A 20,655-nucleotide genomic window follows, 5' to 3' on the forward strand; every position below is an offset into this window, starting at 1 on the left:
AGTGATATATAAGATAGCTGCCCCGTGTGATGCGTTCCGCGACCCGGCTGCAATGCGAAGCAACGCACCATTCAAAGACCGTGGCCGTAGTTAATGTCGAACGTTAAGTCCTCGTGTGCTACGTGTACGACTGGTATCTGGAAGAGAGGGCATTACCATCCTGGCACATCTGCATGTATTGATGTGGTCATCTACTCATCGACATAGTCTAACGGCGCTTTTGCCACAGAGATAGCGAAACAATCCGTGATAATCACCATGCGTCTCGCGTTTTGCCAAGATTATAGAACAATCGAAGCACCCACCCTCGGTACATATACATAGCTGCGCACGGCATCGATAGTCGGTCTGCCGAATCTACTATATCGTGACGAACTCGCAGCTGTCGCGCGTTCTGAGCGGGAGCTTGCATGTACAACTTGGGTTGTTCACGCCACACTGACGCGAGATCTCTATATCGCTCAAAGATCACGTGTTTTCGCGATCGACGCCTCGCAGGCGGAGGATCGCGACCAGAGGGGCGATGACGTCGACGAGAGCGAGGCCACGGCCAAGGTCTGGTCAACTCAGAAAAGTTGAACACGCACGCTTGGACTCGAACTTCTTCCAGGCAGCTAGCACGAACGTTACTCACAGGTCGTCACAGACTCTCGCAGTTCGGACAATGGCAGACCAGCTGAAAGAAGGGCAGGACGTGTCGTAAGTTGGTAGTATTTTTATTTTATTCGCAAGGCTGAGCAAACAATGCTTAGTTGGCGATGGGGCGGAGGCGAGGGCCATGGCAAGGTCGCTGAGATTGTCGAAGAGGGAAAAGCAGAGGTGACCTCAGACAAGGTACGCCGCAAAGCATTCCCTAGCAAGACGCCACTCAATCATTTATAGGGAAACACCGTCACTCGTAACGCGAAAGGCCCAGATGACCCTGCTGTTGTCATCTCTCGCAGTGGTGTATGTGTGCTGTCATATACTCCGTGCTTTTGTTGACGCCTTGTAGAACAATGTGGTCAAGCTCGCACACGAGCTGAATGACGTCCGTGAAGCCAAGGAATGAGGTCTAGACATATTGTACAGCCAGTCTCCAATCCCATCACGCCAGCCTGTTAATCTGTCTCTGCACAATCTCCTTGACCCCGCCCTGCCAGTCGTCCCAACACGCCGATAACATCAACGTGTGCCGCCCGTACCTCTCTGGCCACCTGTCCTCCTCGCTCGGCTTCTCTCCGTCCCGCGTGAGCTCCTCAGGAAGGACCCACATCCAGCGTATCCACGCCTCGCGCTTGAAGCCCATGCGCTCCGCGAGGCGCGCGCTAGGCAAGTTCTTCGTGTGTGCGCACCACTGCACGCGGCGGAGGCCAAGTCCGGGCAGGCTCGCGCCAGGTAGCTCGAGGCAATAGCGCATCAGGATGCCGATGGCGTTGCTCGTGACATGCGTGCGCTGGAACGCGGGCAAGATGGCGATGTACGCGATCTCCGTGCAGAGGTTTGTCGCGCTTGTGCTGAAGAGCCCGAGCGCGCCCGCGAGGCTGCCGCCCCAGTGCGGATGGCCGCCGTCCGGGCGCGTCTTATCGATGATCGCGAAGAGGACGTTCGCGGGGTTGCGCCGGACGTCACGCTCGGCCCAAGTGAGCCATTCATGCAGGCTGCGCCACACAATAGGATAGTGGCGCCAGAGGAGCGGGTCCTTCGCAGCTTCGGAGTAGTAGTGCTCGCCGTGCTCGCGCGGGACCAGCGGCACGAGTTTAACACGTTCGCTTTCGAGGCTTTCTGGATGGATGGGGAAGACCCAGTTGAGGTCGTAGGGCTCAGGCCCGAGTAATTCGGATTCTGAGATTGGTTGCGCAGGAGGTGGCGGCGCGTATGAGTTGGTGTGAGACATTGTTCATGTCGTTACCTGCGGTTGCATAGCTCCTAGTTATATCATATTGTTCGCGATATAAACGCGTGTACAGTAATCAGACCTCGGGGTCGGGACTCGTGAGTAGCACGGATGGGCGACGGAGGTCCGCTCTCTTCAATGAGGTGGCGAGCGGTTATCGCACACCAAAGAGTGTCACCATGCGTATGATTCTGGCAGCACGATAATTATCATTGTGTGTAAGCTTCGGATTCCACAAAGTGAGAGCTGTAGTAGAATATCCAAGCTCTGTTGTGTGGTTGTAGCGGCCAGCTGTAGGGAGTATTGCAATGATGACAATACTAACCACTGGCATGAGCGTCTAGACATACCATCGCTTGTCCCCGTCCACCATGACCAGCCGCCTCCCCAGACTTGTTGCCTTCGACCTCGAGTGCGTGCACCTACGGCATACAAGCAAGCAAGGCACCCATTGACACTGAATATTCGACTAGCACAGCTATACCCTCTGGGACTTATGGATAGACACTCATGTGACGCGTGCGTCTTTGTCTCGCGCGACGGGACTGAGTCTAACATGTGATGGTGCACTTAGCTCCGTTGAAGCGACAGGGACAAGCGATCAACAGCATACGGGACAAGTAAGCTGCTTCTGCTAGGGTTCAGGGAACCGCGCTGATGAGATTCCATGCAGGCATGGCGAAGAGGTCGCGTTCTACCATGACGTTCCCGAAATCCTGCATCGTCTACGTGCTGCAGAGGTCGTAGTTGCCGCGTGCTCTAGGACGCATGCGCCAAAGCTGTGAGCCTTTCAGCTCTGGCAGCCTGCATTGGACTAAAAACATACCAAGGGCGCGCCAGGCGCTGTCGCTCTTGCTAATTCCCCCGCAGGCCGGGGACAGACACGGCTCGCAGAGACCTGCGATAGGGTTCTTTGACCACCTAGAGATATACCCAGGTGATTTTTGCTCTGTACGAGTGCGATGTAATATTGATATGGTCACAGGCTCGAAGATACCGCACTTCCAAAGCTTGCACAAGAAAACTGGCATACCGTATTCTGAAATTGTAAAACGAGTTCTTCGCGCACCTTCTTTCCACTGCTCATTAGATGAATACTCGCTGCAGCTCTTCTTTGACGATGAACGACGCAATGCTGAAGTCGAATCCCTCGGTATGTACACTTCGTCCTTCAGTATCTAAGAGATTCAAGTTCAGACGGTGATCCTGACATATTAACATACGATGCAGGTGTCACTTTCTGCCTAGTGCAGCGTGGCATGGACGACCGGACCTTTGAGAAAGGGCTCGCAGAGTGGCGGAGACGGCACCCAGTCGAGGTGGTGGAGGACGCTAGCGCCACTGTAGCGGCAGACGGCGAGTAGCTTACTGTATGTGATGGACCGCAATATCGCCATAATGGGTATCATACGCTTCTGCTGAATATATTGCCATCACATTGATTTCGGATACGCAGCAGTATAGCCAGTACATATGATCATATTGTGATTCCACATGTTCAGCAGCTGATTATCATTCCAAGCTCGAGTCGAACACGAGAGAGGTCTACAGAGAGAAGATATTTGTAAGGGTCTACCTCCAGATAAACGTGATGCAGTATCATATACTCACCTCAGTGATTTGTCTCACGACCTCTAACTGCGTCCTCCAAGTAAAATGCGCCATTTGCCCGACGACTGTGGGACGGCAGATACCGCAGCCGCCAGAGTAGCGAATATAGTGTTCTAGAGCTTCCTCTGACCTCACAGTCCCTTCCCAAGTGCATGCCTTCAGCTTCTCCACTAGGTTCTTGATGTACCTGCGCCACCACTCCTTAGCAAGAATACCTCGCCCAGTATGGTCGGTCTGCATAACTAGGTTTCCACAACAATTTCTCTCCCAAACCCAAATGCTGCTCTCGACGGCACTCGGCATGCACTCTCGGCAAGCCTCAACCCAGTCCCAGGATGAGATGTGGTTGGTAACTGCTGACGCGCAGGACCGCCGGTACACTAACAGATCCTGGAAAGCCTTTGCGCTAATATCTCTGAGCTCTTCCGTCTCGTTGTTAATGACAGCATCTAGTGACAAGCGAAGAGAGAACCGCGCCGCTTCACAGGCCTCGTTCTCAAGGCCGTACCGATATGCGATGGCGTACGCCTTAACCGAATTGTCCTCCGCCAGACGCACGAGCGCGGCGCGGGCGCTGTCGAGCGCCCAGTCCGTCTGATACTTTCTCGCGCTCTCCAGGACGTGCACGACAGTCGTGAAATCGCTCAGCGCGGGGGGTGTGCGAGGGATGCAGAATTGGAGAATTACGTCGAGCTCCTTTGCGGACTCGGTTAGGACAAGCACGGGGAGCCCAAGCTTCCACTCGTTCCCGGCTGTGCCTGGCTCTTGGGGCTGGGGGAGCGAGAACATATCTGCGAAGACAGGAGAGGCTTGCGCGAGCGTCGCTTTGCACATGCGATACTCCCTACCGTCGCTAGAGCGCAGGATGATGTCCGCGAGTGCGACGCCTTGGAAAGGGGGCGGAGCGAGCAGTTCTTCGGTGTTCGGAGACGACACGGTGGTTGCAGAAAGAGGATAGAATGCTTGGCCTGTACGACGGCTGGTACCGCGAGGACGACTCCAAAAGGCAAGCCGCGCTCCTGAGGAGCCACAGACATCATCCATCTATGTAGAAAATCGCGTCGGCCGCTTGTATTAGGACAGATAAACACCCTGCTGATTTCGCATGAGATATGCCACGCCATCGCGCAATCGTCCTATGGCGAACGGGATCTAGTCAGGGACCACCTCGCCGCCAGCTACGAACGAAAAGCGCCGAGAGCACGGTAGGCCAACGACCTCTGGCAAGCACAGCCTCCACCACTCAACGCTCAGCAGCGTGCTGGAAGGCGTCTCGGTACCGTCCTCAATAATACAGCGGCCCTGCCAAAAATTGTGCCTCAGTGCTCGATACAACGGGAATGCTCTCGGGTTTTGTGACAGTCCCTTATAGCCTTATACTTTAGACGAGATGACGATACTCCTCGCCGCTTATATGCTCCGTCTGTCTAATGCGAGGCCGGGTGACAAGGAGACGGCGGAGGCAAGCTAGTGCAGCCTCGCAGGCCGGCCGTAGAGGTATGTGACTACACACACCCTGGTAGGCTCCAGCACTGCACTTCCCTCAAGGGCTTTGCGCGCAATGTTCACTGTAAAATCGATCTGGTACTTCCTGGCGCCTTCCTGCACGCGTACCGTCATCGGGAAGGAAGCGGAAGAGCAGGAGATTTTCGAATTTCCGTTAGGTGAAGGCTTAGGTGAAGAACGGGGAGCTTGCGTGCCGGCTCGTGGGAAGTAATGGGGTCTTCAAATTGCGGAACAGTTTCAAGCGACGGCGACGGCGCCGAGAGGTCGATGGGGGAGTCTTCGCCATCGCAGCCACGTCGGCGTGGACGGTGTTGAAAGAAGTTTGCGTGTCGTCCCTGGCTTGTCGTCAGGGCATAAGTTTAGCAGGCACCACAGTGTTTTGAGATGAATGATCAGATCAACTTGATTCGTGCGGAATACAGACGAGAGCGAGAAGGCCTGCCCGTTATGTCGCGCGAGTTTATCTCCTCGCAAACATGCTTAGTCTCCTTCACGCCTGCCTAGCCATCTGCTTCTGTACAATCTCTCTGACCCCGCCTTCCCAATCGTCCCAGCACGTTGCCAGCATGATTGTGTGCCGCCCATAGTTCTTTGGCCGGCTGTCTCCCTCACGCGGCTTAATTCCGTCCAGCGCACGCTCCTCAGCGACAGTCCACATCCAACGTAACAGCCCCTCTCGCTTGAAGCCCATCCGCTCCGCAAGGCGCGCACTCGGCAGATTCTCGTGGTGCGCACGCCACAGCACGCGGCGGAGGCCAAGTCCGGGTGGACTCGCGGTCGGGAGCTCGAGGCAGTAGCGCATGAGGATGCCGATGGCGTTGCTCGCGACATGCGTGCGCCGGAAAGCGGGTAGAATAGCGACGTAAGCGATCTCCGCGCTGAGCTCCTTTGCGTTCGCGTCAAGGAACCCGAGCGCGCCTGCGAGGCGACCGCCCCAGTGCGGGTGGCTATCGTCCGGTCGGGTCTTGTCGATGATAGCGAATAAGATGTTCGCGGGGTTGCGTCGCATGTAGCATTCGGCCCATGTAAGCCATTCTCGCAAGTTGTGCCACACGATGGAGTAGTAGCGAAAAAAGAGTGGGTCCTTTGTAGTCTCGGAGTAGAATTGCTCTCCGTGCTCACGTGGAATAAGCGGCACGAGCTTCACACGCTCGTTTTCGAGGCTTTCTGGGTAGATAGGAAAGACCCAGTTGAGGTCATAGGGCTCAGGACCGAGCAGCTCAGAGTCTGGAATTGGCGGCGGAAGCGGAGGCGGTGTGTACGAGTTCGTGTATGGCATGATTTGTGGTAGTCGTCTGAGAAGAGCGTGTTCGTGCGGATCGTAGTTATACTATCGACCAATTCGTCGACTAATTGAGCAACTGTGATTAAATGAATGCTATCAAACTTCGAAATGTAAGCACGCACCAGGTCGCCTTATAGTTACGTTGCCTTGTATTCTGCAGCATGGTATTGGCGATCTGTTACTTAGTAACGCTAGCATCCTTTGTTCCCTCAATGAGGTACCTCGCTCACCAGTCTGCGAGCTTTTCCTGTCCATGACGATACCCTCGATACACTAGCCAAAATGACGCGTCTGTGAACGTATCAGGGTGGTCGTTTGAGTTGAATATGGCAGGAGAGCCTGGTTACTTACCAAGCGTTACAGCAACGTTACAGCCTTGTATTTGTGTCGCTCGTCACTGAAGAAGAGCTATCCATACGCGCAGGGCCCAATGTACACCGTGACTTCGAGTACCTACACGCGGTGCGTTGGCACCCGGGTTCGCTCGTCAGCGTTCGGATTTTTAACATCTGCAAAAATTCTGCTAGGATCTGTGCCGACGCTATATGTATTGAGGTTGAGAGCGACAGTTGGACATGAAGAGGCAGCCGGACGCGGCGAACAGGAACAAGTGATTAAATTATGTTCAGAAGCGCTAAGAAGATGCGCCATTTCCTCATTCGGTAATATCAGGCGGTCGGTTTTGCGAGGAATCTCCAACCAATTTAACCAATCTCAGTGAGAAATTAAGTACCGGGAGCCGTAAAGCTATACAAATCACTTGTACTGTATCATGTTATCTGAAGAGTTTCGTGAACCAGCGAGCCCGAATCTGTGGCGCCACAGCTAGAGGAGTCCTAGCTGGAGGCGTCCTGTACCACTGCAGAAAGACTCCAATCGAGCACCCCAGTAGTACCAGACCACCGTAGAGACAAACGCGCTTAAGAGCACGGCCCATGCGTCGACGGAAAGTCCCTTCGCCTGTAACATGAATCGCCGAACGTATGCCTGAATGCATCTCGAATTCAAGGCTTATCTACAACATGTGTCTTTGATGTCAGTCTCTGCAAGGTACGCCAGGTGACGATGCTACGAACCTTGGCGATCTCCTTAGAGATCTCAGAGGAGATGTGGGCAGCCGCGCCAGCAATCTGGGTGGATGCCACCTTGCAACAGGTCTGGCAGGCGCCACTGGCGAGGAAAGCACCCATGGCGTCTTGGCTTTGCACTGTACCTCCCCAAGTACAGTCCCTAAGCTTCGCCACTAGGTCTTTCCTGTAGTCGTCCCACCATTTCGGAGGTATCGTATGATGACAGCCGGACTGCGCTCTCGTGGTGCAGTAGCACAACCAGAGGTTGTGTCGCCCTGACGGTACGGAGGGCGTGTACTGCACTCTATTCCCGTCAGGAGCCGCGAGACATTTCAAGCCCGCGACCGCAGCTCGGCAGTCCTCTCGATACTTCACGAGCCTGCGAAACTCCTCTCCGCTGATGCACTCGGTTTCCGCGGTCGATACATTTACGAGCCGGGAGAGCGGAAGACGAAGGCAAGCCAGTGCGGCCCTGCGAGCGAGATGCTCGAGGCCATAATGGCACGCGATCGCATACACTCTGATGGGCTCGCCGTTTGTTGCGTTCTCCAATGCCTTGCAGGACGCGTCGAACGCGGAATCGATCTCGTATTTCCTCGCGCCTTCGAGGATGCGGACGATCATCGCGAGGTCGCTCAAGACGGGGGTAGGACGCGGGAGGTAGAAGCGCAGAAGGACTTGGAGCACGTCTGCGGTCTCTGAGAGCTCTATGATGGGAAGCCCACTTTCGAGCTCGGACTGAGAGTCGCTGAGGTCAGGCTGCGGGAGAGAGAACATGGTCTCGAAGACAGGCGAGGATCGGGCGAGGTCAACCTTGTACATCGGGAAGTCCTTGCTATCTGACGAGCGGAGGATCACATCAGCGTGGGCTATATCGAAAACAAAAGGAGGAGGAGGGGCCTGCATGGTGGTCGAAGATTCGTCGTGGTGGCTAGAGTCGAAAGGACGGGTTGTCAATTGCCACATTGTTCGAGTTGTGATTAAGTTTACACTGCCTCAGTGCCTCGGGACGCTTACAGAGAACCTTTACGTTCTGAAATCCGGCGAGCTGTGTTTGCCCTGGGCAAGCCGCCGGTGACCGAAGATGTCAGAGAGGTCTCCGATACGAGAAGGCCGTCAGTAGGATGGGTTGCAAAGTCCGGGAAGGATGAAACGTAAGCTATACTGCGGCATTGTAGGTTCATATCTCACACCAAAAACGCTTCCTTTGGATCCTAACAGCGGGTTACTTCGTACATCTCTATAGACTACAACGTCGGCTGGCGAGGTAGTGCTTGCCAGCCCTTCTTCAATCCTCTTGCCTCAATCACGCTTGCGGGCATGCAAAATACCGGATCAAGGTCATCCAATCCTGGGTATCCTAGCAGCGATAGTCCTGCGACATGTCAAGCTCGCTTTAATCGAACACAGCCGGTCCACGCACCTGCGACTCCGAACTGGGTGTGGAACACGTCAGCTTGGTTGCCTGGCCGGTCTGCAATCCCACCATTATCCGGATCCTGTAATCACTGAGTCTGGATGCACAGAAAAGAGTGTATTGGCGACCATACCTGGGCCGAGATAATGAACTGCATCAGCTTGTCCGCATCTATCCACGAGACCTTCTTGAGGATCGACAGTGCAGAGAGCACCCAGAAGCTATAGCAGACCTGCGGTGCACCGGCTCAGTTGGCAAGTGTACATACATGTGAATGGGTACAAACGTACATCTTCGAGCTTCTCTGGTCGTCCATTGAGACCGCCGCTTGGTAGTTGACGTTCGGCGAGCCACCACGCGAGTGTGTCTTGATCTATTACGTCGAGCCTGTCGAGGATCGCCAGCGCAGCAGTGCAGACGAAGACTGTCGGACAGGTTGCAACAATTAGGATTATGCCTTGGTTGGAGTTTTATGAAGCGCACCACCTTGGGCTGCATGACTCTCCGCGCCGATGACCGCGCCAAATCCTCCGTCGAAGTTCTTGCATCGACGTATGTAGTCGACGGTCTTCTCAGTGTCAAGCTCGTGCAGCCGGCCAAGGAGAGCGAGGGCGTTCACGGCGATATAGGAAAAGCGGCTGTCGACCTCGCCGTACTTGTCGCCAGCAAACACTCCCGAGGGCTTCTGGAGCGACAGGATGACTGGGCGACGATGAGACGAGTCTGGGCACGAGCGCACGGGGTGCTTACACTTCGTGATCCGGTCGACATCCAGTCTGTCCATAGCATCTTGCACGCAGAGTATCTGAATCGCACTCAGCGTAGAGTGTATGTGTGCGTCGTGGTCCGGGTGTGCGCCGAATGCGCCTACGGGCGGACGGACGGACGCTCAGTATGCGACTTCGAGCTGCAAAGCGGAGACAAACCTGCCTCGTCGTCCCAACAGCTCATTACAAATTCTATCATCTCCTCTCGACTCAGCGCATCCTTGTGCTTCATGATACAGAGAGCCGTCAGGCCCCAGTAGATCGCGTTCATACGCAGATGGGCGGTAAGGTGGTACATGAGATCATCTTTGCTCTGGCGAAATCGCAGACGTGTTAGCATGATGCAAAGACATCTCTCAGTGTTCTTACCTTTCCCAGTGACTGAATGTATTTGACGTGGAGGGGTATATGAAGCTCAAGATCAGTAGACATTGGTTGCGCGCGAAAGGTGGCCTGGTTTGATGAGAACAAGCTTTAATTCTGCCCTTTCCCTGTGTATATGCGCGCATTCAGCACCCGTTTTGCCGTGCAACCGTTCACATACGGGATTTTGATTAGTACGGGCGGATTTGTCAGGCGATTGTCAGAGGGGTACGAGGGAGGTAGGTAAGATGCAAAGCGCGCGCAACGATCTGACCTAGAAAATATAGTGTACACTCCAACAACGGCCCAGGACAACGGCTGCTACATGAACACCGTGTACATTACAGCAAGCCGTATAATAGAAAATAAAGAGTTAGGTCCAACGTGTGCGTGGTATGGATACAAACGTCAAATTATCTCCCTATCATACATCTCCGCGCGATTAAAGGGAAATGGGTATCCTATCGAACGATGATCGTTTGCATGGTCGTCGTTCGACCGAGTCTGCGTGAGCTGGATGATGGGAGTGGTGCGACAGCCGTGGGGGGTGAGGTAGGGGTCGTAGGGGTAGGGGGTGCTGTGGGAGTGGTCGGTGTGGAGATATTCGCCCTCGAGCTTGAGCCCAGCAACCCGCTCGAGCTCCTGAGCGTAGCAGTATCTTCTGGCAGTGATGTTGGCAGAAGTGGGGGTGTGGCGATGGGTGTAGCTGGTAGCGCAGGATTTGGTGATGGCTCTCTCGGAGGCGGACAAGGGTCCAATCCCAGTACTGGCACCGGCATACCAAGTCTCAACGCCTTCATTCGGTTGTCCCGTGCCTGCTTCTCTAACCTCTGCGATTCCGCGTCTCCACCCCACGTCCCGTCATTCGGCACCTTGAAATGTTTGTCTGGGATATCCCCTCGCCTAGGTTCACCGTAAACGGCCTTGCGTGCAGAGACCCTATACGCCGCTGTAGGTTTGGGCCGCCGGAAGCCTATCACGTACGGATAGGGACCGTACGGTCTCTTATCGTACTCCTCTAATGACTTGTGGTCCTCACGCGTCCAGTACGCGTCTGCCTCCTCCTGTGTCACGAAACCAGTGTCGAGCAGGCGTCGCAGAATCCGGCCCGAGACAAAGAAGCTGGGGTCTTTGGGCCGACGAATGTGCATGTCGTGCGCTAGGAGAGTAAAGAAAGAATTTTTCCACATCTCCGGAACTTTAGGTAGCGGTGGTGTCGGTAGCTCGACGGCGTAGTCGCGGACTTTCACGCCGTAGGATTGCGCAGTTCTCACGAAGTCCTCCGCCTCGACGTCAATAATCTCGGTGGGGACGGGTGAGGGGGGATCAGCGGGCTCATCGCCGATAGTGTTGGACAACGGGAAGCTGGGTATTGAGATGGGTGAGGGGGGGACTCGCGACCTCTTGGATGGCGAGCTCCGCCGCGGGGACTTAGGGTGTGCGGGAACGAGTTCGGGATCGCTGGACATGTTCGAAATCTTCCTCTTCAACGAGCTGCGCGGTGAAGAGGGCGAGCCGGACGCTTCTGGGGTGGATGGAGCCAGTTTGAGACTGTTTAATTTTGACCCTCTTGAACTTCCGGACACGACCTGCAAGCTGACAGATGAACGGAGATGGGGCGACATGGGAGTCTCCATATATGCGCAGGGGAGTGGCGTGTGGCCTTCGGAGTTGCTTGCCACAGATATTGACAAAGGCCGTCGTATAGGCCAAAGAGCCACACTCTAGCCTGACGAGATTCGGTGAAAGGGGGGAACGGACCAACCTCTTATGACAAAAATGTACAGGTGCCGAACGCCACGGCCAGATTGTTCGGAGATACAAGATCATTGATTTCCGAAGAGCGGCGAGGCGGCCGAGCGTTGCCACTAGTCAGCTGGAGACCAATATCTAATCGCCGCCGAAGCGTTGAGCGCTGAGCAGCCGCGCAAGCAGAGACATCATCAATATCGTCCTCCGGCGCTGTGAACACGCCGAGTGCAGAGTGAGAGCTGGCTAGTGTTGCCGCGGATGAGCCACGAGTTGGACCGGTCCAAAATCCGGCATTATCCGCACGTGGCGGATAATGATGAGTTGGCCGCCAGATAATCCGGCAGGTTGTGGGAAAGCTGACAAAGACACTATATATGGTAGGCAACTGTACTCACTGAGCAGACGGAGACTGGCGAGGCTCAAGTGGGGACAGCGTAGCAGATGTATTAGAAATTATTAGGATTCAGTCTCATTAATAGCTTCTCTAGTTCGTTCACATGGCCTTCTGCAACCATTCTATCAATTTTTGTTCTACTGAGACTGCCGGTGCCAGATCACCCTCGGAAGCCAGCCTGCCGCCTCTCACTGCGCTGCCGCAGATACAAATGCTTCAGAATTTGAAGCCCCCCCATCACTTCAGGGGACAAATTAATCCTTCGGAGAGTATCCATCTCCTTGCTCGATGAGAAGACGCGCTCGCACGGGACAGCAGAAGCTTGCACGGGCAGGATATCCAGTGTGACGTGATAGATCAGAGGAAAGCGATATTGATTGACCTGTAACGTAGTGAGCGACAGTAAGATAATGCACTGCAGTGACGTACCTGCCAGGTGTGACAGATATCAAAGCCCGGCCCTGTTTCAGTGTCAGGGAGAGCACCCCCCTTCTCATACCAAGTTGCCTCTTCCTCAATGGCACGGGCATAATCTGTCCCCAAAATGTGACTATCATTGACATCTGGCTCGATGGTGGCTGTCTCGGACTGTACACTGCTCCTTTGAGCTGTAGCTGAGGTGCTTACAGACTCATCAGAGAGTTCTCGGAGCAATGCGCGGATGCAGCCTACACCGTGAGCCTGTGAGCGAGCTGTGAAACTCTGGGATCATGGTGGAGACGGGCCACTGGGGGGAAGATTGAACTGTGAAGAACAAAGCTGTCGCCGAGATTCAAGCATTTATAAGTAATACACCCAGGAGTAAGTTTAGCGTATATGTACAACGAGGAGATCTACGCACCGCTTCTCGAAGCCAGCGCTGGGCATCCGCAGCCTCCTTGGCTGTCCAGTGCTCGTCTATCCAGGTAAATTTGAAACCAGGGTGTACAACTGAAAAAAGGCTTGGTACGACGAATTTTCCATTAAGAAAAATATGGCGCTCACCCATTGCGACAGCATATGCTTTGCTTTTCTGTGCGATGCTCAGACATTTGTGCAGCTGGCCGATTGATGCATTGATTTGACGGCGGTGCTGCGCCCTCACTGCGTCCGCGTTTCCGCTTCGGTGCTTGTACTGGCTGCGGAGGCGACTGGGCTGACACTGAGACAGCCAGCCCGGGGTTCTGAGGTGTCAGTGCAGCTAAAACAGAAAGAGAGGGCTGACTGTGAAGATGTGGACCGGCAGGTTGAAGTAGGTGCAGATAGGCTGAGTGGTGCCAGTAGGGAGTCACAGGCAGGTGGGGACAACTAATGGGGTCTTCTCGTTGCTGGGCCTGGCTCATAGCATGGGTTTGAGGCTGAGAATGAGAACCGGTGGGCTTGTTTGACACAGCTGCACCTGATGTATTATAGCTGAGCACCAGAGAGAGAAAAACGCGCAGAGTGCACTGTGTACTTCACACTCAGGAGCCAGATTATTGACCTGTGAAGTGTGGCTTGAGTCTCTTGTTGTTTCAAGTTGAAAGAAACATACCGGCTGCCCTGGTCCCTGGGCAGTAGCTCGTACAGTAATCAGGTCTTGTGTGATTTTTTCAAATAAATATATTGATCTGTCATGTTACTCTAGCAACAACCTCAGGAAATAACGGAGGTGAAAGGGGGCAAACACAGCTACAGGCAATGAATCAAAACACGAGAAACACTTACCATGGACGCGATGCGTTCTCGTGCAGTCTTGCGTGACCGCGTCGACCTAGAATTGATGGATGGCGCCTGAGTCGGCATTCTCCGAGTGGGTTGCAACGAGTTATCCGGCTTGAATCCGCGCCCATCCGGATTGAACGGATTGGCGACCCATCAGGCCGGATCGGATTCTATCCGGATAGAATCCGAATCCGCGGCAACACTAGAGCTGGCCCAGGTTAAGTAATATGGACAAGGCGAGGAAAGTTAATTAGGGCCAGCTCGGGACCCGCTCGCCACGGGTGAATAGGCGGAGATGAAGCGGGCCACCAGAAACAACGAGTCACAGGCTGTCAACGTGTCCCTGCGCATCATAAAAGTCGCGCTCTACTGGTATTCTGCCAACAAAGAACGCTGTACAATGAGTCATTCTCAATCTCCGTTCCCGCCCCGACCCCGCCAGATCGATTTGGGCTGGCTCCAGCCCGGTGATCGCATGGGGGAAGGCGATACCGAACTCGTCCTCGATATCCTGCCTCCGGGCTTGGTGGACACTGCTTTTCTGAGACTTCGGGATGAAGTGGAATGGAACCACATGATGCACCGAGGTACGTCGTGTCTGACCCGTCCTGATGACTCTGTTCTGACGGCGCCATAGGCGGCGAAGTCCCCCGCCTCGTAGCGGTGCAAGGCGAAGTGTCTTCGGACGGGGACTTCCCGATCTACCGCCATCCAGCCGACGAGACACCGCCCTTGCTCCCGTTTACCCCGACGGTCGAGGCGATCCGCCGACATGTCGAGAATGCGTTGAATCACCCTGTGAATCATGTCTTGATCCAGCACTACCGCACCGGCGCGGACTACATCTCCGAGCACTCCGACAAGACGATTGATGTCGCGCCTGACTCAAAGATTTTTAACGTCAGCCTTGGTGCCCAGCGCGCCATGACTCTGCGCACGAAGCGCGACACCGCGCGCGCGGACGACGAAGGCCGTGTTTCCGAGAAGATCGCGCTGCCGCATAACTCCATGTTTGTCATGGGCCTCGAGACGAACAAGAAGTGGCTGCACTCGGTGCGCACTGACAAGCGTCCCGACAGCACTAAGTCAGCGGAGGAGCGCCTCCAGAACGGCGAGCGCATCAGCTTGACATTCCGCCGCATCGGCACTTTCTTGACCGCGGACCAAAGCAAGATCTACGGGCAGGGCGCGAAGGGAAATACGAAAGAAGACGCTAGGCCTGTCATCAACGGTGGACCTGAAGCGCAGAGGCTGTTAGACGTCTTTGGATTTGAGAACCAGCATAGCGACTTTGATTGGCAGACGGGCTATGGAGAAGGGTTCGATGTTCTGCATTTTACATCTAAGGACTGATCAATTCTGTGGCTTGAGCAGCCATGGACTCATGCGTATCTCAGCGTAGTCTGTCTATCATGGTCACGCACCATTTAGGACTGTTCAGAGTGTACAGATATCGAAGGGTATACGTAGATAACCCCAACAATGTCGCGAGCCAATTGCAAAGCCCAGCCCGCACCAATTGCACTGGAAGTGCTCTCATTGAGGAGCACTTTCGGTAAGAAAGCCTTGAACACACTACTCAAGTGTAAGCATTTACATATGGAACACGCAGAAATGCAATATGATGTACAAGAATCAGATTGCAGCGAGCGATAATGTTGCAAACCACGTAAATGAGAGGGTTGAGGATCGTATTTTCAGCAGCTGGTCTCGGCGTCGTCGTCGTAGACGATCTTAGCCTCGCCACTGATAGTTTCATGAGTCAGGGAAGATGAGGTATTTCACTGAATGCTCACCGCCTTTCCATACCCTGGGATCATAACCAAGTGTCAGCATTCCACTAGATCATATCTGCGTCAAAAGACTTACGTTTTCGAACCAGCGAATCTGAGCCTGCAGCTCCGTTGCGCCGCAGAGGATGACGACGTCGTAGTCCTGGGTGTAGTACGCACCTTTCGGGCCATTGCGCTTCTTCTTCAGGACGCGCGACGTGTCCGCATACACGGTGCAAATCTGCGAGAAGAACTCTGTTGCGGGAGATGAGATGTGGCACGGTAGGGCACGTTGTGCAACAGACGCACCGGGCTCAGTGTCCACCCAGCGCGGGCACTTGTCCTTCCCGCGATACACGGTGATGATTGCCGAAATATTGTCGAGGTGGAATGATTCGGTAGCTTCGCGGAAGAGCGAGCAGCGGAACTCAGCGTCCTCGGTTAGCCTCGTGCCCTAGAAGAGATACACGATAATGGGTGGCCTCTCAACAACGACTCAGCGTAATGGGCGAACCTTTGTTAGCAGCGCGCGGAACACGTCAGGGACGATCTGGTTCCCGGACGGACGCGTAAATATGCGGTGATGGCGCCGAATGTGCTCGATGTCGTTCGGGTCGTAGCGTGTCACGCACTTGGTACCGTACGTCAACCGTGACATACGCGCAGCGATGGAGTGGGTTAGGAAGAAGGACACGGCGCCTTCTGCGACAGCTTTGTTGCTATTATGCTCTGTCTAGCCGGCTGGAGAGTATAGTGATAGACGTACTTACGCATGACTATCGGGGCGAGACAGATCCATGCCGAGATCGCGTGAAACAGCCTTGAGCCGCGCATACAGCCAGGGACTGGCAGCAAAGCCGCCGACAAGGAAGCCGGTCTGGGGAGACAGAAAGTTAGCACACCCTGAGGCCACAGGCGTCGATTTTGGGATCTGACCTTCACCACCTCTGTAGCAGCCGAACGTTGTACACGAACTGCATTGGCAATAGCTGTGATGGAAGGCTCAAAGAAGTTGGCTATCTCAGCTCTATATCGATAGTCAGTGAGCACGTTAGTTCCTAAGTATGCAACAGTAATATGTACCCCTCTAAGGTAAGTTGTCCGCCGCGGATCCCGACGTCTGGGTCGCGATCTCTCATCGAGCCAAATTTGATGAAAGATCGATCCGAAGGATCCTTAAACGTCGGCTTTGTGGACCTCTCGAAGCTTTCCAGCATAGTTTTGAGGTCTTCCTCGTTCCCGTACTTCGAGTTGCAGAGTTTCGCTAGGTGTAAGGTGAGATGGCGGGCTAATAGCCGTCCAATGTTTGTCACCCACCTTTGAGGAATTCGCTAGCAAGCATATTCACGCGCGTCGAGCCGTGTAAGATACCTAAACGCGGGGCATCAGTCTGAATAGCGGTTGAAATGATGCCTAGCGTACAGTCAGGGGGTGCAATCTCTTCGGCTGACACCGGATTGATAGTAGCAAATTTGTACGTGCTCAAGTCAACGGTGCCACCTCCGGCATCAATAATCATAACTGTGGAGTCAGCCTAAAACGCGTAATGTTGGTGCACGGTCATCATAGAATATATGCAAGCCATGCAACTGGCCAAACGTACCCGAATGGCATCTGAAGCGAGGCCATTATCCATGCAATAGAGCAAGCTGGCCTCGCCTTCCGTCACGAAGTGCAAGCGGGCATGCCCGGCCGAAGTGTCGGGGATGAGCCCTGCGTAGACAGCGGCTTGCTGCATTTTACCTTGTTGGGAGCCTTCCCATCCGTTAGGATGGCTCAAAACAAAGTCAATGCGGGACTCCAAGGATGTTCACAGGCTCGTTCCACTCGGATGCGTCTCTGTAATGTACCGTTTCGCGCAATTAAACAGGTAGGCGAGAAAATCACCGAAGACTTCGATGACCGTCTTTCCAAGGGGAAGAGGCTTGATGTCGGCTGCATGGAGACCCTCTGACTGCATAGCGCCTGGGCGTAGGTGGAGCTTAAACCTGGAAATACGCAGTCAGCATTCTCTGACTAAGAGAGCAAGAACCCGAAGTACCAGTCCACAAAAATAAGGTCCTCGTCCTCCGCAATCAAGGTCATCCCTGGGTCACGAGCCTCAACTCCCGCTGCACGGACTTTACCCTCCTGGGTATACCACAGGACGGACGGGATCTTGAAATCCCCGTTCTCTTGACCGGGGAAGCTGTACATGCTCTATCTCAGACTATGCAGGAACTTGGTTCAAAAGCAATACACACCGCGTGACGCATTGGATCTTAGGGGCCTCACCAGGGTCCAGAATTGCATATCCAATCCCGCTGTAAGTGGTCCCGACATCGAAAGCGAGAACAAGCTTTCTTAAAGGACCGGAGAACGGTTTCAGCGAGGTCATAATTCTGGGTTGGCTGGGTGGGGTTGTGGTGAGTCAAAAGAACGAAGGGTGGGGCAACCGTTGACGGGACACTGGTCTTATCTGTTAGAACTGTTGTCACATCACAGGTCTGTGACTCACTCGAAGAACCTCAGAAGCGAGGCGGCGTGGCTCGCATCCTCGCACAGGCTTCGCGATGCGGATCCACTAAGGAAGGGTCGGCTAAGTTTACCGGTACCCTGCCTTGACGGAGCGTCGAAAGTGCTTGGAAGCGAACACGGCAGAACAGACAATGATAGAATCTGTGTAGCTCACCATTTTCGACCGCACCTTGCGCAACGTCATGATTGACTTGTAAACCGAGTGGTGATGAACTCATCCATCATCTCGTTTGTGTGTCGCTACTGCAGTGCTGATAAATGACTTGAGGTTGGAATCATAGGCAAGACGTAACATACCTGTATGGCGCATCGTCACGCACGGAGGTTGATGAGACAGCCACGCGGATCGCATTGAAAGGTCTTTTGTCCGCAGTAAATGCATCAGCACGATGCACAGATTCTGAAAGGAACACTTGTCGTTTACTGTCAATGCCGCCTGCGATGGTATTTGAATGAATATAAATGCATAGCAGTAGGATAAAGCTGGAATCCACATACGTAGTACCGCATTGAATCTGCGAATCCTCCGTGGGACACTTCGATAAGCGGTAACGCTGGGACTCTTCACGGATGCGATATCAGAATTGCGGCAGAAAATCCATAGGACCTCGAGGAACGAGTCCGTCGGGGTCCCTTAAACAAAGTCTGGGCACTATGTTAACATACCTCGTCTCCCCGCTCTTCATGATTTCACTCTTCCGTACCGCCATGACCGCAATCACTTCTGCTGTGATCGGAAAGCCACCCGTCCCAGTGTCGTCTGTCGAGACGCCTTGTCCGAGGGCGATAGAAGCGCTGCGGGCTCAGCTGGAAGAGGCAATGAAGAGAATTGAGGATCTCGAGCGTACGGTGAAGACGAAAGAGGAGAAGTACGACAATCTTCTCGAGCACACCGTCAAGTTGGAGGCTGAAGGGGCTGTCCTCACGGAGCAGAACAGCAGGCTGACTGCCAAAGTCGACGGGTTTAGGGCAGCCAGGGAAAGCGCGGAAAGGCAGCGCGCTGAAGCTGTGAAGCTGAGGGAGCAGTGGAAGGGGGAGTACACGAAGCTGAAGGACGCGAGCGATCGCGAAGTTAGCGTTCTGAAAAGCAGTGTCAAGGGCTATGCGCAAGCACGGAAGGAGCTCGAGACATCGCAAAAGACGATCGAGGAGCTCACCCGTGAGTTACAGCATCTACAGACCGCTTACAGCAACAAGGAATCGCTGCTTACCACCCGCTCCGTCGAGCTCCGCGCCGCACAGGTGTTCCTCAATAAGAGCGACACCGTCTCGCACGGCGACGTGCAGCGCATGCTGGAGCACCTGAATGCCCAGATTTTCCAGCTCGCGGCGCTCGTCACCGATCGCACGGCGTTCTGCGATGCACGGCTCAAATACAGCGAGCTCGAAGGAACATACGGCAAGACCGAGCGGTGGCTCGGGCTGCCGATCGCGAACCTGCTGTATCTGTCGTCGCATGCAGAGGACCCAACGTGGGCACAGACAGGTCTGCAAGCCATTACAGTCGAGCTCGCGGCCTGGATCATCAGCGCCTGGGACGTATCCATGGATGATTTACTCAACTCGTTGCTGACAAGCATCCACAAGAATATATTCGAGCGAGGTAAGTGTTTGATTGAACAGGATACTCAATTGCGATTGACCTCGTCGCCGCTTCAAGAACCTCAGGCAATCTCTGCTCATTGGCGAGTCCTTTCTCGGCGCTATGCCAAGCAGCTGACGGTGCCGACCGATATCGTCGCCGACGCGACTGCCCATCTTCTCGATTGCCTGCACGGCGTTCTGCGCCTCTCTGGCGCTCGGGGAGTCGGCAACAGCAGAGCGTGGGGCGCAGCGTACGCGGACAGGGCGCGGGACATCGTCGTCCAGTGCATGGCCATCCAAAAGGCGATTGGCGAGGACGTCGCGTCGAGCGACTTCCAGCTCATCTGCCCTTCAGCCAACGTCGCCTTCGATGCCGCGAGCATGCAAGACGTGGACGATTGTAGCCGCGTAAAGCGGCCCAGGAACTATGCCGGACTTGTTGTTCTGTGTGCGACCGAGATCGGTCTCTGCAGGTGTGAGAAGGTGGAAACCGAGGGGAGCGAAGTCGGTCAGGTCCAGGTCGTTACTGTCATAAAGGCAAAAGTAGCCTTGCATGAGCATCAGCAAGAGTTTCAGTTCGGCGGCCTAGACACGGGAACTTATTAAGTTACACCGGACTAGCCACTCAGAAGCGCCCATGAGTGGCTAAGACACTGAAAAGCCCAAAAAATGGCACGGGCAGGAATCGAACCCACAGCCTGAAAGTAACCACAGCGCGTTATACCACTAAGGCATAAGACCTTACAAACATTGGGTTGGAATTAGCCTATAATACCACTTTTTCACCTTAAAGTCTTAGCCATAACATCAGAATATGCCTTTGTACAATTACATTCCATTGCTTTAATACATAATAATTGGCTAAAATATAGGACTTTGGGCAGCTAAGACACTGATGTGGCTAAGACACCAGCATGGCTAAGACATTGAGACATTGAATATTTGCCATTGATTCTACTTGAGTATAATTCATCTACTCAGGTGTCTGAGCCACACTGGTATCTTAGCCACACTGGTGCTTTAACCATGCCATTAGAATATACATATGTACAATAAGC

The 20,655-nt window shown here is 54.2% G+C and overlaps 11 protein-coding genes across 11 annotated transcripts; 3 read left to right on the top strand and 8 right to left on the bottom strand.

The window, feature by feature from the left end:
- Positions 1 to 859: 859 nt before the first annotated feature.
- On the bottom strand, positions 860 to 1,934 carry PHACADRAFT_262954 (uncharacterized protein). The gene has a single exon (XM_007400108.1). The coding sequence runs from the start codon at positions 1,874 to 1,876 to the stop codon at positions 1,088 to 1,090; it is 789 nt and encodes a 262-aa protein (XP_007400170.1). The 5' UTR covers positions 1,877 to 1,934; the 3' UTR covers positions 860 to 1,087.
- Positions 1,935 to 2,163: 229 nt separating this feature from the next.
- On the top strand, positions 2,164 to 3,419 carry PHACADRAFT_128667 (uncharacterized protein). Its single transcript, XM_007400109.1, has 8 exons — positions 2,164 to 2,288; positions 2,355 to 2,395; positions 2,451 to 2,496; positions 2,550 to 2,657; positions 2,707 to 2,813; positions 2,862 to 2,923; positions 2,984 to 3,029; positions 3,107 to 3,419. Exons 1-8 carry the CDS (start codon positions 2,248 to 2,250, stop codon positions 3,238 to 3,240), a joined length of 585 nt encoding a protein of 194 aa, XP_007400171.1. The 5' UTR covers positions 2,164 to 2,247; the 3' UTR covers positions 3,241 to 3,419.
- On the bottom strand, positions 3,389 to 4,599 carry PHACADRAFT_212913 (uncharacterized protein; the record flags this gene model as incomplete). The annotated part of the gene is made up of 2 exons (XM_007400110.1): positions 3,488 to 4,599; positions 3,389 to 3,421 (listed from the first exon to the last, which is right to left on the bottom strand). Exons 1-2 carry the CDS (start codon positions 4,529 to 4,531, stop codon positions 3,389 to 3,391), a joined length of 1,077 nt encoding a protein of 358 aa, XP_007400172.1. The 5' UTR covers positions 4,532 to 4,599.
- A 683-nt stretch (positions 4,600 to 5,282) lies between these two features.
- PHACADRAFT_262957 (uncharacterized protein) lies at positions 5,283 to 6,346 on the bottom strand. The gene has a single exon (XM_007400111.1). It carries the CDS (start codon positions 6,270 to 6,272, stop codon positions 5,484 to 5,486), a length of 789 nt encoding a protein of 262 aa, XP_007400173.1. The 5' UTR covers positions 6,273 to 6,346; the 3' UTR covers positions 5,283 to 5,483.
- A 1,009-nt stretch (positions 6,347 to 7,355) lies between these two features.
- Positions 7,356 to 8,284, bottom strand: PHACADRAFT_262958 (uncharacterized protein; the record flags this gene model as incomplete). The annotated part of the gene is made up of 1 exon (XM_007400112.1): positions 7,356 to 8,284. A coding segment is annotated over exon 1 (271 nt), but the record flags the coding sequence as incomplete, so codon positions are not given.
- Positions 8,285 to 8,595: 311 nt separating this feature from the next.
- Positions 8,596 to 9,964, bottom strand: PHACADRAFT_103512 (uncharacterized protein; the record flags this gene model as incomplete). Its single annotated transcript, XM_007400113.1, has 8 exons — positions 8,596 to 8,723; positions 8,772 to 8,847; positions 8,899 to 8,997; positions 9,056 to 9,189; positions 9,252 to 9,467; positions 9,516 to 9,632; positions 9,692 to 9,845; positions 9,902 to 9,964. The coding sequence occupies 8 exons, from the start codon at positions 9,962 to 9,964 to the stop codon at positions 8,596 to 8,598; spliced, it is 987 nt and encodes a 328-aa protein (XP_007400175.1).
- Positions 9,965 to 10,356: 392 nt separating this feature from the next.
- On the bottom strand, positions 10,357 to 11,364 carry PHACADRAFT_32058 (uncharacterized protein; the record flags this gene model as incomplete). Its single annotated transcript, XM_007399921.1, has 1 exon — positions 10,357 to 11,364. The coding sequence occupies one exon, from the start codon at positions 11,362 to 11,364 to the stop codon at positions 10,357 to 10,359; it is 1,008 nt and encodes a 335-aa protein (XP_007399983.1).
- Positions 11,365 to 12,201: 837 nt separating this feature from the next.
- Positions 12,202 to 12,408, bottom strand: PHACADRAFT_103934 (uncharacterized protein; the record flags this gene model as incomplete). Its single annotated transcript, XM_007400114.1, has 1 exon — positions 12,202 to 12,408. A coding segment is annotated over one exon (207 nt), but the record flags the coding sequence as incomplete, so codon positions are not given.
- A 1,782-nt stretch (positions 12,409 to 14,190) lies between these two features.
- PHACADRAFT_128681 (uncharacterized protein) lies at positions 14,191 to 15,214 on the top strand. Its single transcript, XM_007400115.1, has 2 exons — positions 14,191 to 14,311; positions 14,362 to 15,214. Exons 1-2 carry the CDS (start codon positions 14,200 to 14,202, stop codon positions 15,075 to 15,077), a joined length of 828 nt encoding a protein of 275 aa, XP_007400177.1. The 5' UTR covers positions 14,191 to 14,199; the 3' UTR covers positions 15,078 to 15,214.
- A 302-nt stretch (positions 15,215 to 15,516) lies between these two features.
- PHACADRAFT_32060 (uncharacterized protein) lies at positions 15,517 to 17,873 on the bottom strand (the record flags this gene model as incomplete). Its single annotated transcript, XM_007399922.1, has 11 exons — positions 15,517 to 15,534; positions 15,594 to 15,950; positions 16,011 to 16,215; positions 16,267 to 16,373; positions 16,433 to 16,523; positions 16,580 to 16,784; positions 16,814 to 17,030; positions 17,100 to 17,271; positions 17,347 to 17,484; positions 17,538 to 17,684; positions 17,740 to 17,873. 11 exons carry the CDS (start codon positions 17,871 to 17,873, stop codon positions 15,517 to 15,519), a joined length of 1,791 nt encoding a protein of 596 aa, XP_007399984.1.
- An 848-nt stretch (positions 17,874 to 18,721) lies between these two features.
- On the top strand, positions 18,722 to 20,076 carry PHACADRAFT_32061 (uncharacterized protein; the record flags this gene model as incomplete). The annotated part of the gene is made up of 2 exons (XM_007399923.1): positions 18,722 to 20,005; positions 20,071 to 20,076. The coding sequence occupies 2 exons, from the start codon at positions 18,722 to 18,724 to the stop codon at positions 20,074 to 20,076; spliced, it is 1,290 nt and encodes a 429-aa protein (XP_007399985.1).
- Between the last annotated feature and the right edge of the window lie 579 nt (positions 20,077 to 20,655).

The sequence above is a fragment of the Phanerochaete carnosa genome, assembly GCF_000300595.1.
Source record: "Phanerochaete carnosa HHB-10118-sp unplaced genomic scaffold PHACAscaffold_10, whole genome shotgun sequence".
Lineage (NCBI taxonomy): Eukaryota > Fungi > Basidiomycota > Agaricomycetes > Polyporales > Phanerochaetaceae > Phanerochaete > Phanerochaete carnosa.